The sequence below is a fragment of the Diplotaxodon limnothrissa genome, linkage group LG6 (assembly GCF_057381915.1).
Source record: "Diplotaxodon limnothrissa isolate DT_005_m linkage group LG6, D_limnothrissa_male_GT1.1, whole genome shotgun sequence".
In the NCBI taxonomy this organism is placed as follows: Eukaryota; Metazoa; Chordata; class Actinopteri; order Cichliformes; family Cichlidae; genus Diplotaxodon; species Diplotaxodon limnothrissa.
Window position 1 is genome coordinate 12,990,539 of NC_140601.1, and position 12,521 is coordinate 13,003,059.

The following is a 12,521-nucleotide window of genomic DNA, read 5'->3' on the forward strand; positions in this document are numbered from 1 at the left end:
AAATGTACATGCCAAGATTGACAGATAAACCTGTTAAATGTACTGACACACTCAGGACTGAAAAAAGAACATGTGCTAAAGTTTACATCTGTTTTCATTTTTTTACACTGTCATTAAAAGATTACTATGTATAGATAGATGCATAGATTCTTTTGCATCCATATTTCATTTTATTCTTATATTTAGCTGGTTGGGTGGTTATATTCATCAATTTTCTACCACTTACATGAATCTGGGCTGTTTGAACCAGAGTCTAAACAAAGATAACAGGATTTCTCTCTCTCCCCAGCCATCTCCTCCAGCTCTTCCAGGGGCACAGTGAGGCAAGCCAGACACAAGACAGTATCTCTCCAGTGTGCCCCTGGGTGTCCTCCTGGTAGGACATGCCTGAAACACCTCAACTAAGAAGTATCCAGGAGGAGTCTTAGTCAGGATGTATAGACAGACTATTGTGAGCCTCTACTGAATGACTGAGCCCCTGACCTCACCTTTAAGTGGGATCCCAGAAAACTTTTGGATGAAGCTCATTTCCACTTGTACAGTGGCTTGCAAAAGTATTCGACCCCCTTGAACTTTTCACACACCCCACTTTGCAGTTATTTATTTGTAAAAAATGTTTGGAATCATGTATGATTTTCGTTCCACTTCTCACGTGTGCACCACTTTGTATTGGTCTTTCACGTGGAATTCCAATCCAATCCAATCCAACTTTATTTATATAGCACATTTAAAAACAACAAAGTTGACCAAAGTGCTTTCCAATAATAAAACAGAGATAGCAGTTAAACCCATACTTTAAGCATACAATGAAATCAATAAACAAAACAAATATATAATTGAAAAAGAAGATAAAAATAAATCAACATGAGTAGAATAAACAATAAGATATACAATGAATAAAATTAACAAAGTAAAAAGATTAAGAATGACCAACAGCTGACTAAAAACTGACTACAAACTGGCTCTGATAATACTCCTAGAAGGCCTTTGAAAAAAAGTGTGTTTTTAAAAGTGATTTAAACATTTCAAGTGTTGGGGCCAGCCTAATATGGAGGGGCAGTTTGTTCCATAGTTTGGGGGCCACAACAGCGAAAGCTCGGTCTCCTCGGTGTTTAAGTCTCGACATGGGGACAACAAGGAGTGACTGGTCAGATGATCTGAGAGACCTTTGTGGAGTGTATTGGTGTAAAAGGTCTGACAGGTAAGACGGAGCCAGGCCATTTAAAACTTTAAAAGCAAGCAATAAAATTTTAAAATGAATTCTAAAATGGACAGGCAACCAGTGTAAGGAGGCAAGAACAGGGGTAATGTGCTCACGTTTGCGTGTCCCTGTCAACAGGCGAGCAGCAGCATTCTGGACCATTTGCAAGCGTGATAGTGAAGCCTGATCAATACCAATATAAAGTCCATTACAGTAATCAAGGCGAGTGGTCACAAATGCGTGCAAAACTCTCTCCAAGTCACAAAAAGAAATAAAAGGTTTTACTTTAGAGAGCTGCCTCAACTGAAAAAAGCTTTTTCTCACCACTGTATTTACTTATTTGTCCATTTTAAGAGCTGTGTCAAATTTTACTCCAAGGTTGGTGACAATTGATTTGACACACGATGTAAGAGGACCCAAGTCAGATGGAGGGACACCAGGTCCATTCGGCCCAAATATAATGACTTCAGTCTTCTTTTCGTTAAAATTTAAAAAATTCAGAGCCAACCATGCTCTGATATCCTTAAGACATTCTAAAATAGGCCTGAGGGGGTTAAGGTCATTGTGTTTCATCGGTAGATAAATTTGACAATCATCTGCATAAAAATGAAATGAGACTTTATGTTTTTTAATAATATGGCCAAGGGGAAGTAAATAAATACTAAAAAGAAGGGGCCCAAGGATGGATCCTTGAGGTACACCACATGGGAGGGGGGCGGAAGATGAATGAAATTTACCAAGTGAGACTGAAAAACTTCTATCAGAGAGGTATGATTTAAACCACTCCAAGGCAGTGCCTCTAATTCCAACATGATGTGCTAGACGATAAATCAAAATATTGTGATCTACTGTATCAAAAGCTGCTGTGAGATCCAAAAGCACAAGTAAGACAGACTTCCCAGAGTCAGCAGTTAATAAGATATCATTAAAAACTCTCAAAAGTGCAGTCTCTGTGCTGTGAAGTGCTTTAAAACCAGATTGAAATACCTCAAAAATGTTTTGACTCTCTAAAAAAGTCTGCAGCTGTGAGCACACTTCTTTTTCTAAAATTTTAGAAACAAAAGGCAGCTTTGAAATAGGTCTGAAATTACTCAACAAAGAGGCATCCAAGCCAGGGCGTTTCAGCAGAGGCTGGACCACTGCCTGTTTAAAAATTGCAGGTACATGGCCTAAAGTCAGGCTGCTGTTTATAAGCCTTTGAATATAAGGTCCAATAGTGCCCCAAACTTCTTTAAAAAAGCGAGGGGGAAGAACATCACTGGGAGAGCCAGACTTGATTTGGGTGACAATTTTACCCAGTTTAAATAGAGACACAGGTTCAAAATGGCTAAAAATTGCTAAAGGCGTAAAAATAACAGAAGGGTCATAAGAAGGGAGTAAAATATGTGCTCTAATAGATAAAATCTTCTCCACAAAGAATTTTAAAAAAGCTTCACAAGTTTCAGCAGAAGCTTCTATACAGTAGGATTGGGGAGGGTTAAGAACAGAGCTTAAAATACTAAATAAGACACGGGGCTTATGGCAGTTGTCATTAATAACACCTGCAAAATAGGCGGATTTCTGGTTCTTGACAATTTTCTGATATCTATGCCAGCTATCTCTTAAGATATCATAAGACACTTGTAGCTTGTCTTTTTCCCATTTGCGTTCTGCTTTTCTGCACTCTCTTCGAGCAGCCCGAGTGATGTCGTTCAGCCACGGCTCAGACTTCAATTTAGGCCGCCTGACCTTCAGAGGAGCAACAGTATCCAGAATGATTTGACAAGTAGATAAGAATTTTGCAGTCAGCACCTCAGTGTCGGCACAGACTGAGAGCTCTGAGTCAACATTTAAGGCCTTATTAAAGGCGGTAGAGAACTGGACGGCACTTGATGGTTTAAACATGCGAGAAGCAGTAGGAGGGCCACAGGTAGTGATATTACAGGGAAGAGAAGTTTCAAACAATACAGGCATATGATCAGAAAAGACGACATCATAAATTTGAAGATTATAAACAGGTAAACCATAAGACAAAACCAGATCCAGAGTGTGTCCATATTTATGAGTGGGACCAGTGACAGACTGCAAAACATTAAAAGCATCAAGTAGGTTTAAAAAGTCCTTTGCCAATGGTTTAGTAGGACAACACACATGAATATTCATATCACCCAAGATTAAAACCTTGTCATACTTTGGCATTATTTCAGCCAAGAACTCAGAGAAGTCATTAACAAAGTTCCTATTATATTTTGGTGGACGGTAGATCACCGCACAAAGAACAGGATGACTGCTACCAAGCTCAAACATATTCAGTTCAAAACTGGAGAAAGTGACAGGTGACAGCTGGCGACAGTGAAAAGTAGATTTATAAACTGTGGCCACTCCTCCACCTCGGCCCGTAGTCCTTGGTGAGTTAAAATACGAACAATTTGGCGGTAATAGTTCTGAGAAAGAGCTTAACTCACCGTCACTTAGCCAGGTTTCTGTCACACAGAGGAAATCCAGATTATGAGAGGTGAAGAAATCCTTCAAAATGAACGTTTTATTTGCTAGCGACCTAGCGTTAACAAGGGCAAACCTGGTAGGGTCCGTCAGACCGGTGACAGCCATCCAGGGAACCTGTTTCAGTTGCCGAAGATTCCGCGGATTCGCTCCACCGCAGCGAAGATGAGGTAAGAGAAGGCGGGGATGCTGGATCTCTTCAGCCAAGCCGACAACAGGTACCAGCCAGGTGCCAGTAGGTTCCAGGAAGCGACAGGAGACAAAACGCCAGTGCAGAGGTCTGAATTCAGTCAGAGTGCATTCGGAAACTAATCTGTTACTGCCAGATGAAAGAGCCAAATATGATTTCAGTTTCACGAGTAGCCCGCTGCGTTTTCCCCGACGTTTAAAGCGCTTCCTCTTATGAGATGTGGTAGGGGTGTAATCCAGGTGATGCGGTACTCCAGATGGTAGCGGAGGTGGAAAAAAGTCCTGTCCATCAGCGTTAGTCCTTCCCAAATTCTCTGTGGCAAGTCGAATATTTAACAGAGCTTCACGATCGTAGGTCAATAGAGAGTCAGCGTTGTTCAATAAAAGTGACAAAAACAGTAGAAACACGCAGAGCAAAAGTGGATCCGACAACCGTGGACGGCGAGCCATGCACACCGGCGCCATCTTACACGTTGTTCCATTCCAATAAAATTGATTCATGTTTGTGGCTGTAATGTGACAAATTGTGGAAAAGTTCAAGGGGGCCGAATACTTTTGCAAGCCACTGTATCTGAGATTTTATTCTTTCAGTCACTGCCCAAATCTTGGGGTATTCAGTGACGGCAGAAAGGTAAATCAACCAGTAAATCGATGGCTACACACTGACGCTCAGCTGTCTCTTCACTGCAACGGACTGGAACAGAGTCACAAAGTCCTTTAATTAATTAAATGGAGTTATATATGCATGTTGTCTAGGTAACTTCAACAGATTGTACATAAAGATGCATGATTCCCACCTCCTGCTACTGAAGTCTGCCTTCCCTCTTCTTCTAATTATATCAATTATTAACCTGGAGCCTCCAGGACAGTGGGCACATGATACTGGTGGCCACCCAAAGGTGCACACACATGCTACTTTCCTTTAATTTCACATAGTGTACATGGCACAATCATAGATGCTGGTTATGCTCTTATCTTTTTGTAACTGCTATATGTGAAATTAGCTAGCTACATCTCAAACGCTTTTTGCAAAAATAGACTGATTGTGCTCTTGGATCCATGTCTCCAAACTGGTTGATACTGCTTATACTTTGGCTGCTAATTACTTGACTGGTGAAAAATGCCTGTGCCTTTTATAGAAACGGCATGTTGCAACAACAACAACAAAAAAAAAAACAACAACCCAAAAAAAAAAACAAAAAAAAAAACAAAACGGGATTGCAGGTTCACTTACTGTTTGTAGCTGCAGTTTTAGTGTCCCTGTCTCCTCCTGCGCTTTGGTCAGCTGAGCCTGAATTAACAGGACAAAAGAAATGTAATGCAGAAGCAAAAAGAAAAATGACCCTAGCCTACTGATATGCAATAATAGCCCTCCAAAAAACAAAGGAAAGAAGCCAGTTAGTACTTCAAAATAACATCCCTGTTGAGAAATGAGCTGCTATCAACCAAAATATTAGGTCTTTCATGGGTTATTATTTTGTATTGTAGTGTCCTAAGGCAGTGTGTTGTGGAGGCTTTTGTGTTTGTTCCATTTTCTTACAGATCAAGCTGCATTTTAGCTTTTGTAGCTTGCCATCACCAGTGTGTGAATGTGTGTGTGAATGGGTGGATGACTGGATATGTAAAGCGCTTTGGGGTCCTTAGGGACTAGTAAAGCGCTATATAAATCCAGGCCATTTACCATTTTATTAACCTTCATGTTAGATTAGCCAAGCTGTGACACTACGAGTGCAGGGGGTGCTAGGTTAGTGCTGATTCCCGTTTCAGCACAGCAACTGCCAAATTCACAGTGATTGTTGGCTGATTATTAAAATAAAAGATTTGTAGAGAAATTCAAGGTATTTCGCCCATCTCTTTCAAAAGTGAGTCACAGTGTAAACAGCATAATGCAGTAACTTTAAAAGGGCAAAACTGGAGAGAATCAAACTGGGGTTCTGCACTTAAACATGGCAATTCTGTCAAACTGAGGGAATTAAAAGAAAAGGGTGACAATCTCTGCAACGTAAGTCCAGTATTATCCATTTTTGTAGATGTGTTTCAGTCTGTCCGCTAAACAAGAGTATTGAGGATGTAAACAACAAGCAGCTGAAGCTAAGCAGCATGCAATTACTGTGCCCTCAGCTACGAGTCATGTGTCAAACAGCTACATGCATAATAATCTGGTCGGCAGCTTAGTGGAAGTCAGTACTTTCAAATTCAACTTTGAAAAACAAAACAAAGAGCAGAAGACAAAAAAAAAAGTATATTTATGCACGCCTGCAGACACACCTCCATCTCTGCATTATGGCTCTGTGTCTTCTGCAGTATGTCCTCGGCCTCCCTGAGGCGTTTGCTCAGTTGAGGAGAGTACTCAGTAGGCGCCAGCTCGCTGTCATAGGACTCTAATATGGCACGCATTCCATCCCGCTCCTGCAACATAAAACGTTACACATTAACAGCACTATAACACGGTAAATCTGCTGATTAATAAACAAATTTCACCGTATCCAATAAAGTAAAAGAAAAAGTTGTGGGAATTTTAACATTTTGTAGCATCACATAGTAAATGTCTATCTGTGTCTGCATGAAAAAACAAAGTAAGAAAGCATCTTTCTTACTTTTTTTCCTCTAATTGTTACTATGTTTCTTTTTGTTTGCTTGCATAAGTCAGTAACACAGTATGAGGCAGCTACAGCTTTCTTATCCAAGCTGTGATAAGAGAAGCTTGCGTGTGCCCATGCTCATCTGTATTTCTAAAACTGAAAGAATCAAATCAAAGAAAAATGTCTTTGTAGACAAAGAATACCAGAATGAATAAAGAGCACGTGTTGCCTATATTATGCTTCCTCATCATCTCATCTTTAATGTGCTGAATAGTAAACGTTTTGTCCTCTGTAATGGAGCCAGAGGCATACCTGCTTCTCTTCAACAGGAAAAATATTTCTTTTAAAGCGTCAACAGGACTGACATAGTTTCCAAATAGCTATCAAAGTTGTCGGTCTGTGTGCTTCATGTCTGAGTGGTTCATTTTATATTTCACTGTCACAGGAATCTCATGGAGTCCCAAAAAAAAAAATCCATATAAAAAGAGATTTTTACATTTATTGTTCATATAAGAAATTGAAGTCATAAGCAAAGAGAAAATAAACTGCAATGGCCTGTTGTGGTGTGTGAATGGAACCTAATAAATGCACGATCATTGTATAGAGGATCAAAAAGGCAATAATAATAGGATTAGATATAAATGAAATCACTCAAAAACAGGTATTAAATGTTCAAAATTATAACGGTATAATATATAGATACAATAATATAATATATTGTGGAGGTATGTAATAACGACAGGAGAGGTCTCTGTGTCTCACTCCAACTTTATTAACTGACTCTCAGAACTTCACATATATATTGAGCGCCAAAATCTCCACCCCAACACTTCCGTTCAACTTGGGTGTGAGTGGAGCCACCTGGTGGTCCGCCACAATATAATATAAATTGTAAAAGACTATTGACTGTCCCATAGTTTAGAGAAGACAAAAGGTTAACGTTGTTAATTTATAGTAATTTAATACACAAGCTAATCTAAATAACACTTCATAATAATTGGTAATCATCGTCTACATTTTTGTGAGACCTGTAACCACTCCAGTCAAGAATACTTGTGAGAGAAAGGAAAAGCACAATGCTCTGAGGTCAGCTGTCAGTTCACTTTGCTATCTTAGAAGTGAACTGTCAGTCAGCACTGTTCATATGATGCAACTCCTCCCCTCCTGACTCTGTCAGTGTACACTGTGCACTATAAAGCAAAGCAGGTGGCATTTTATGATAATCAAGTTAAGAACCAAACATTACGTAGCAAAATTTCTGTGAGAAGTCACTAATGGCTGACTCTGTGAATCAGGAGGTGCAAATACATGAAATCTGTTCTAGAGTGGCCACTGACACTGCAGCAGAAATTACATATTAAAAGGCAGAGACAGAATCCTGAACTCTGTGACCTTTGTGTGGGCCACTTCATACCAGGAACATCCCATAAGACCAGCCATTATGGAGATGCTTTGACCCAGTCAAACTGACTTTACACTTGTGTAACACATTTCATCACTTGAAAGCTGCTAATATAACACGGCAATAAATGTCATAAGTTTTAAAGTACACTGTGTAATGTAATCAAACTGTTTACCAGAAGGAAAGTGTGATTTTTTTAGCGAAGATTAGCTGGCATAATGCTAGCTTATAACCAGCTGTTGATTAGCTGACTTGTTGTCAGCTGTCCAGAGACAAGAGGGTCGCATGTCAAATCTGCTGACAATGAGCACTGTGACAATATCGAGAATAAATGAGTGTTTATGGATGTGACTGACTCCAGTCCAGTTGAGAAGAAGAGGAAGAGAATGAGGTGGAAGAAAAACGTTTCTCAACTTCCAGACGGCGGCTGAAGCAACTACAAATAAGAGTGAAGGATACCGTTGATTGGCATATGACCTGCTACGTAACACATTAGAGGGTCACCTAGGGAACCAGCTTCAAAGTGACGTGCGTGTGGACGCATCTTAACCCTCGCCTGTGACCATAACCCTAACCCCAAATTTTGCCCAAATCCCAACAGTGGGCAGCAATAATAATCCTTGTACAATAGCATACTGGTTACTACCTGCAAACAAACCATGGCAAAACTAACCAGTCAGATCAAAATCAAGATAGTCTGCTAAGAAATGAGTCCGTCAAATGCATTACAGCAGTTTAGTTTGCCAAGCATTGACACACAACCATTGACTTCATACATCCTACAAGATTCTCTTTAGAGGAGAAAAGAAGATAAATAGGAAGACAGAATGAACAGAAGTAAATACAAAAAAGGCACACATGAGTACGTTTAGAGGTCAATGTGCATGTGTTCACTCCCAGTACTAACCAGCAGGCCCTTTGGCTGTTTACTCTCCATTAATGTGCCAAGAAATTCACTCAATCTTAATCAAAATCTGTCACCTCTTCTCTGATAAAAACTCTCAATTTAAAAACACACAAACAAACAGGGAATGGGTGGACAGAATGATAAAACTATCATTACTGTTTTCATCATCTTTTTTTTTTTTTTTTGAAATTGCTTTTGTGTCAACCGTTTTATCCAGTGCGTGAAGCTCTGGCCATGCCTCTAATGGGTCACGGAGTCTGTCCCACTAAAGTATGTGAAGGTAAAAGAAGTAACCAGACCAATGGTGGCTTAAAGGAGATGCCGCCTTGTGGCAAAGACAAAATGTTGCATTTCATAGTAAAGAGTAGAAGAACCTCAAGGGTTTGTGGGGCAATTAGTTAATTAACCAGTTCTCTTCTCTTCTCCAAAGAATTCTTCAAAGGTCAAACATTTACTTGATGAACTGGTTAGCTGATCAATATACAAACTACTGACGACAATCAAAACCGAATAACAATTTAGTTATTTTGTCAGTCACTTTGTTGGTTCCACATACACAAATAGGAGGACCTGCTGCTTCTCTTGAGTTTTATTTCTTAGTTGGGCAGGGTGACATTTCAAATCCATCTAAGACACCTGGAGGAAAGTTCAAAAGTGGATAAACATGCTCTGATTAATCTTTTTTTTCCCTTTATAAAAACTTAAAAACAACTGCTCAGATATTCTTCATATTCCTCAGATAGCTTGTATTCTTCCCTGAATCAAAACTCAATGAGCTATTATTTTTCATTTTAAAAGTATTGAATACATAAATGAAAGACCATTCACATTGTTTTTGCAATGCAGACTTCAGGCTATATGACGCATACCCTAATTGTAGGTGAGCAAAAAGATCCTTTCAATTTTCAGTAAAGTTCAAAAACTAAAAACCATTTGAGTAAAAAAGGCATTTTCAGTTGTTTGTCATTAAAGTATATAAAATGCCTTAAACCTTAAAATTAAGCTTAAAAAAAGGAGAAAGAAAGAAGGAAACTGAATAACATCAGTGGTTGCTGGCTACATTACAAGCCATAGAAAAATTATTTAAAAAAAAAACATAATAAAGAAAAAATTATGAATAAAAATAAACTTGGGCAGTTGGAGATATGGTTGAAGTCACGTCATTAATATACTTCACTACAATCATTAAGGTAATTCGAGTGTTCGGCATATTTGCATTGTTGAAAACAAATTGTTCTGCGACTGCGCCTGAATAAATAAACAGCTTAAACAGTTCACGTTTAAAAGCTCAGAACTTAACACCAACTATAATGGATTTTTTTTTCTAAATAGGCTGTGACTGGCTGGGAAATAACAATTACTTATTTCGCTTTTGTGAAAACTTGATGCAAAAAAATTCTTTCACCGAGCTATAATGTTAGCACCCCTTCAATCCTGCCTAGTTATGGTGGTGGTGTGTGCATGTGTGTGATTTGTGTGGTGAGAGACTAAGCATGATAACGTCGGGAATTACACACATCAAGAAATCAATATTACAGGGAGGTCTTCTCAAGAACTGCAGAGCAAGGGGGGGAGCAAGACAGACAGATGGAGGAGTCATGTGACACCCGGTGGCCAATTAGCAGGACAGAGGCGTAAAGGCGAGATTAAGAATTCAATGCTGGCCTTGCAAGTCTACCTGGCTACTGTGTTCACTGAGTGTTTAGAGTCAAATTACCGCATTGGGTGATGTTTGAAAGGTCATGTTTGAAGGCATGAATACTTCTCTGTGTTTGAGAGTGCGTGGCTGATCGCCAGGTACCTTGGTTAACAGCAGCACCCGCTTCTGCAGTCGACGGACAAGAGCGTCCTGTGCCTCTCTCTTCTTTTGCTCCTCCAGAGTCTTGCTGTGCTGCTGGGTCAGCTCTGCACGAAGCTCAGACTGTGAACGCTCCACACTCCTCACACTGACAGAGCAGAATAAATGAATTGGTGGGAAGCAATTTTTATGTGTGCGCGTTCGTACGTATGTGTGTGTTTGTTAATAACAGGGGGGAGAGAGAGGGGAGAGAAAGAAGGAAAGAGGTTGATTAATGCAGAACAGTCTGACAATTTGAGAAAGGCAATTTATAGTCAATTTATAATAAGACTCACAGACGACTTACCTGACTGACACCAAAAAATCCCAGACAAGGGTCCAGAAATTATTTTCAGCAGAGATTTGTGCCAGGTCTGATCAATAGGACAATAATTACGCCGAAGGGTAATAATTACACCGCAAGCTCCCATCACCATCCCCTCCCACACCCACGACTCTCCCATTCTGCTGTTTCTAATACTTCATAATGAGCCCAATACGCTCAGCAGAAGAGGAACGCTTGTTAGCTAATGAAAGCTTTCTTAGCTGGACTGAGTTGCAGCACGAATATACCAGAGCACGCGTGTGCGGCCCTCCCTATAGACATCACCTCTGTCTAAACAGGACAAGTTTAATTAGTGAATTCCTTCTCTCGCACACGTACACACACTCACACACCAGTGGTTACTGTCAGGAGTGCTATCAGAATCAGGACCAGTTTAATTAACTTTGTGACAATTAAGGACTTCTCAGAGATATGCTCTAATAGATACATGAGGGGAAGAGAGGCATGCAAGCAGACAGAATGAGAGAAATAGGTCTGAAGAGAGAGAAAGGGATTTTGTGTGCGAGCGAGTGTGTGTGTGTGTATTACCGGCTGTTGAGTGTGTAGTTCTGCTCTTTCAGAGCAATTTCTCTCTGCTGGATCTGAATCACCTCCCTGGACAGATCCTCGGGTTTCCTACAGACAAGACACAGCACAGAACAGTTAGCATACAGATGTGTACACACACTTACTCCCGCAATGAAAAATTGATACGACTGAGAAAGCAGAAAGGGCAGAATAGATGAACACGACGGCACTGCCACAGTCTTTTGTTTGCCGGTCAGTAGGGAGCTCAGAAATAAAATGACACGAGGAGCAGGGGGGGAGATGAGAGGAGGACAGTGGGGTAAATACTGGTCACTGCTCTACAAAACAAACTCACTCGGTGGAAGAGACTGACGGGTTACAAAACAGACGGTGAAAAGGCAGCAATGCATGTGCCACATATGTGTTTAAAAGCCAACATCTCACCTCTTGTGAAATGGGTTTAAGATTGGGCAATTTAGCTCCACAGCACTTTTAGTGCAAAACTAGAGACTTTCAGAGGATGTAGCTTACTCTTCAGAGCAACTGAAAATTACCAGGTTAAGCAATTCAACCAACAAACCTGGAAATATCAACAGATGAAGGCTAGTTGCTTTTCCTCGATGAAATCAATCTGCTTTACATGTTTCACATACTAGCACCAAGAGACCTGACCTGGGCTTGTGTGCCATGATTAGGCAATCTACTGACAAATTAGGGATATGAACAGAAAAGGCTGAGCAGGCAGATTAAGGGTGTACTCACACAATTGCTTTGTACCATGCCCAAGCTTGACTGTCCGCCCTCTCCCCTCGCCTGCTGGCCTGCGCTAACACTTAACGATCCGGGGCCAGAGTACACTTCAGTTTCTCAGCATCTTATCCCCTGCTTACTCTCTCTCCCTCTTTCAGGCAGACACTTGCTTTTGAAACGCATTCTTGCACAACAAATGAGGTTCATGATTTTATGTGCTTTAATTGTAACCTTTTTTTTTTAAGCAATAACACGTTGTCCTCACGTACCTTATAGATTTGTTAATTAGTTAGCACGGTGATTTTCACGAGAGAGGGTG

The 12,521-nt window shown here is 40.3% G+C and overlaps 1 protein-coding gene across 1 annotated transcript in view; it reads right to left on the minus strand.

The window, feature by feature from the left end:
* mad1l1 (mitotic arrest deficient 1 like 1) overlaps positions 1-12,521 on the minus strand; it is a 64,456-nt gene that overhangs the window by 37,573 nt on the left and 14,362 nt on the right. Inside the window, exons 10-13 of the mRNA XM_085355677.1 lie at positions 11,474-11,560; positions 10,564-10,708; positions 6,140-6,280; positions 5,106-5,162 (exon numbers count right to left, since the gene is read on the minus strand). Of these exons, the coding sequence (XP_085211803.1) occupies positions 5,106-5,162; positions 6,140-6,280; positions 10,564-10,708; positions 11,474-11,560 (430 nt within the window). The remainder of the gene's footprint in view (positions 1-5,105; positions 5,163-6,139; positions 6,281-10,563; positions 10,709-11,473; positions 11,561-12,521) is intronic.